Source organism: Helianthus annuus, chromosome 13, assembly GCF_002127325.2.
Source record: "Helianthus annuus cultivar XRQ/B chromosome 13, HanXRQr2.0-SUNRISE, whole genome shotgun sequence".
Lineage (NCBI taxonomy): Eukaryota > Viridiplantae > Streptophyta > Magnoliopsida > Asterales > Asteraceae > Helianthus > Helianthus annuus.
Window position 1 is genome coordinate 99,718,685 of NC_035445.2, and position 2,009 is coordinate 99,720,693.

The 2,009-nt window shown below is 39.9% G+C and overlaps 1 protein-coding gene across 1 annotated transcript; it reads left to right on the forward strand.

Annotated features, from left to right (window-relative positions):
* The first annotated feature begins 613 nt into the window (after positions 1–613).
* On the forward strand, positions 614–1,180 carry LOC110901393 (putative F-box protein At3g16210). The gene has a single exon (XM_022148224.1). The coding sequence runs from the start codon at positions 614–616 to the stop codon at positions 1,178–1,180; it is 567 nt and encodes a 188-aa protein (XP_022003916.1).
* The last annotated feature ends 829 nt before the right edge of the window (positions 1,181–2,009 follow it).

Below are 2,009 nucleotides of genomic sequence, written 5' to 3' on the forward strand. Positions count from 1 at the left end.
TTTTTAATGCCTATAACCATAAGCAATTTGATTCAAGTATGGACACAAAACATACCCACATACACAGATCACCAAATTTCCCAAATAAAAACCAAACCACATTGCATTTTTTTGAAATTCTGTTCAATGGGTTATTTAAATAGTTGGGAAGTTGGACATATATATTGTAATGGGTCAATTGGGTTGTCTTGTATCTCAAATGGGTTAAATAAAAAAATAACCAAAAAGGGGGGCATGTTGTCTTTTAATGTAGAACCTGTTATATTGACTTTATTATAAGATTTACATCATTACAACAATGACTCTGACTCTCTAACCTACAGGTAGAATAGAATCTGGGATAGATAACTAAATTTTACTTGCAGGTAGCATAACCACTGACTATGTTTTAAAAATGCCTCACCGTATACTGCGTTTAAGGTTACTTAGAGTTGGTAGGGTCTGCAAAACATTTAGGTGCCATTTCAGTCCCGTTTACCTCTCAGCTTTCACCCAGCTGTTGTATTTTACACCTGTTTTCCCACCTTCCTTGTCATGTACCCATTTCCAGCAATTTGTTTAACAATACGGATCGATTGCATTTGCAGGCGCACTTACAGCCAGCCTACCCACGATGCCTAACTTACCTACCGACGTGATAATTTCAGACATACTAACAAGGGTCCCGGCGAAGACTGCCGCACGATCTAAAAGTGTCTGCAAGGAATGGCGTGCACTACTATGCACGCGTGACTTTGAAAAAGCTCACTGTTCACGCACATTGACCCCCAGTAATCAAAGAACCCCGTTGATCCGTGACCTCAATTGCCATATTCAGCCGATGGAATTTGAGACTGCTGATTACGGCCTGCAGACCATAGTTCCGCTCCCGTTTCAAGCTGAAATAAGGGATGTCATGATACTGTCACATCTGGATGGCCACCTATGTGTATGCTTGCAGCATACGGATAAATTGGTCCTCTGGAATCCCACCACTGGCGTGCACACACTTTTGGCCACCCCAGCCGGCCATGGACTGTATAAAGACATAGCAGATACCGTTGGATTATACAATGGCGCATCTAACGACTACAGAGTACTGCATTTATCTCGAAGATCAGATTTTCTATCAGCGCATGTCTACTCCAGACAGCTGGGAAGCTGGCGAAAAACAGCCTTCGGAACTAACCCCGAATACTAAAAATGCATATTCTATTGGTCACCCGGTACCGTATGCAGTGACACTTTGTACTTTACCGTCCTTGAATGCTGCGTCGTGGGTAAAAATCTGGTTGTCGGGTTTGATACCAACACTGAACAGGTTACAGAGATCAGCTGTCTCTTTGATATTTCACTAACATTTACTTACCACATGGCACAACAACATAAAAAAGAAAATATAACTGATTTGTGAGTTTCATAAAAATGATGATGGTTGACCACCATATGCTTCAAAATTCAAACCATACTTTATTCTCAATTTAAGAAACAAAAAATATCCAAGTGTTGTATATATTTGGTGGTTTTGTGTTTCATATCCAAAATATATGCTCTGCATGTCAACTGAAGCATATATTATTGTCATACCTGATAACAAAATTAAATTTTAGTGTGGGAGGGTTTTGTATGGATGCTTAAAATCTTATTTATAACAACTAACGAGACCATAAGTTTCTTTCCCACTTTTATTCTGTTGGCTTTTAAGAATTCCTTAACTTGACAAACATTACGTTTTATTCCTAACTTGCTTGTGTATCGTACTTACGACCTCCTCCCACTGATAACTACTTTGCTATCCTACTTTGCTACCCAGCCATGTCTTTAGGTGTTGAAATCATTGTCTTTGGAATACTAACACGTCTACAAGCCAAGGAAGCCACCAGGTGTAAGAGTGTCTGCAAGGACTGGTGTGCATTACTATCGACGGGCGCATTCGAAAAAGCACATTGCTCCCGCTCGCTACTTCCATGTAATCAAAAAACATTGTTAACCTGTCTATTGATTTGCTCCGTTTACCCAATGGACTTTAA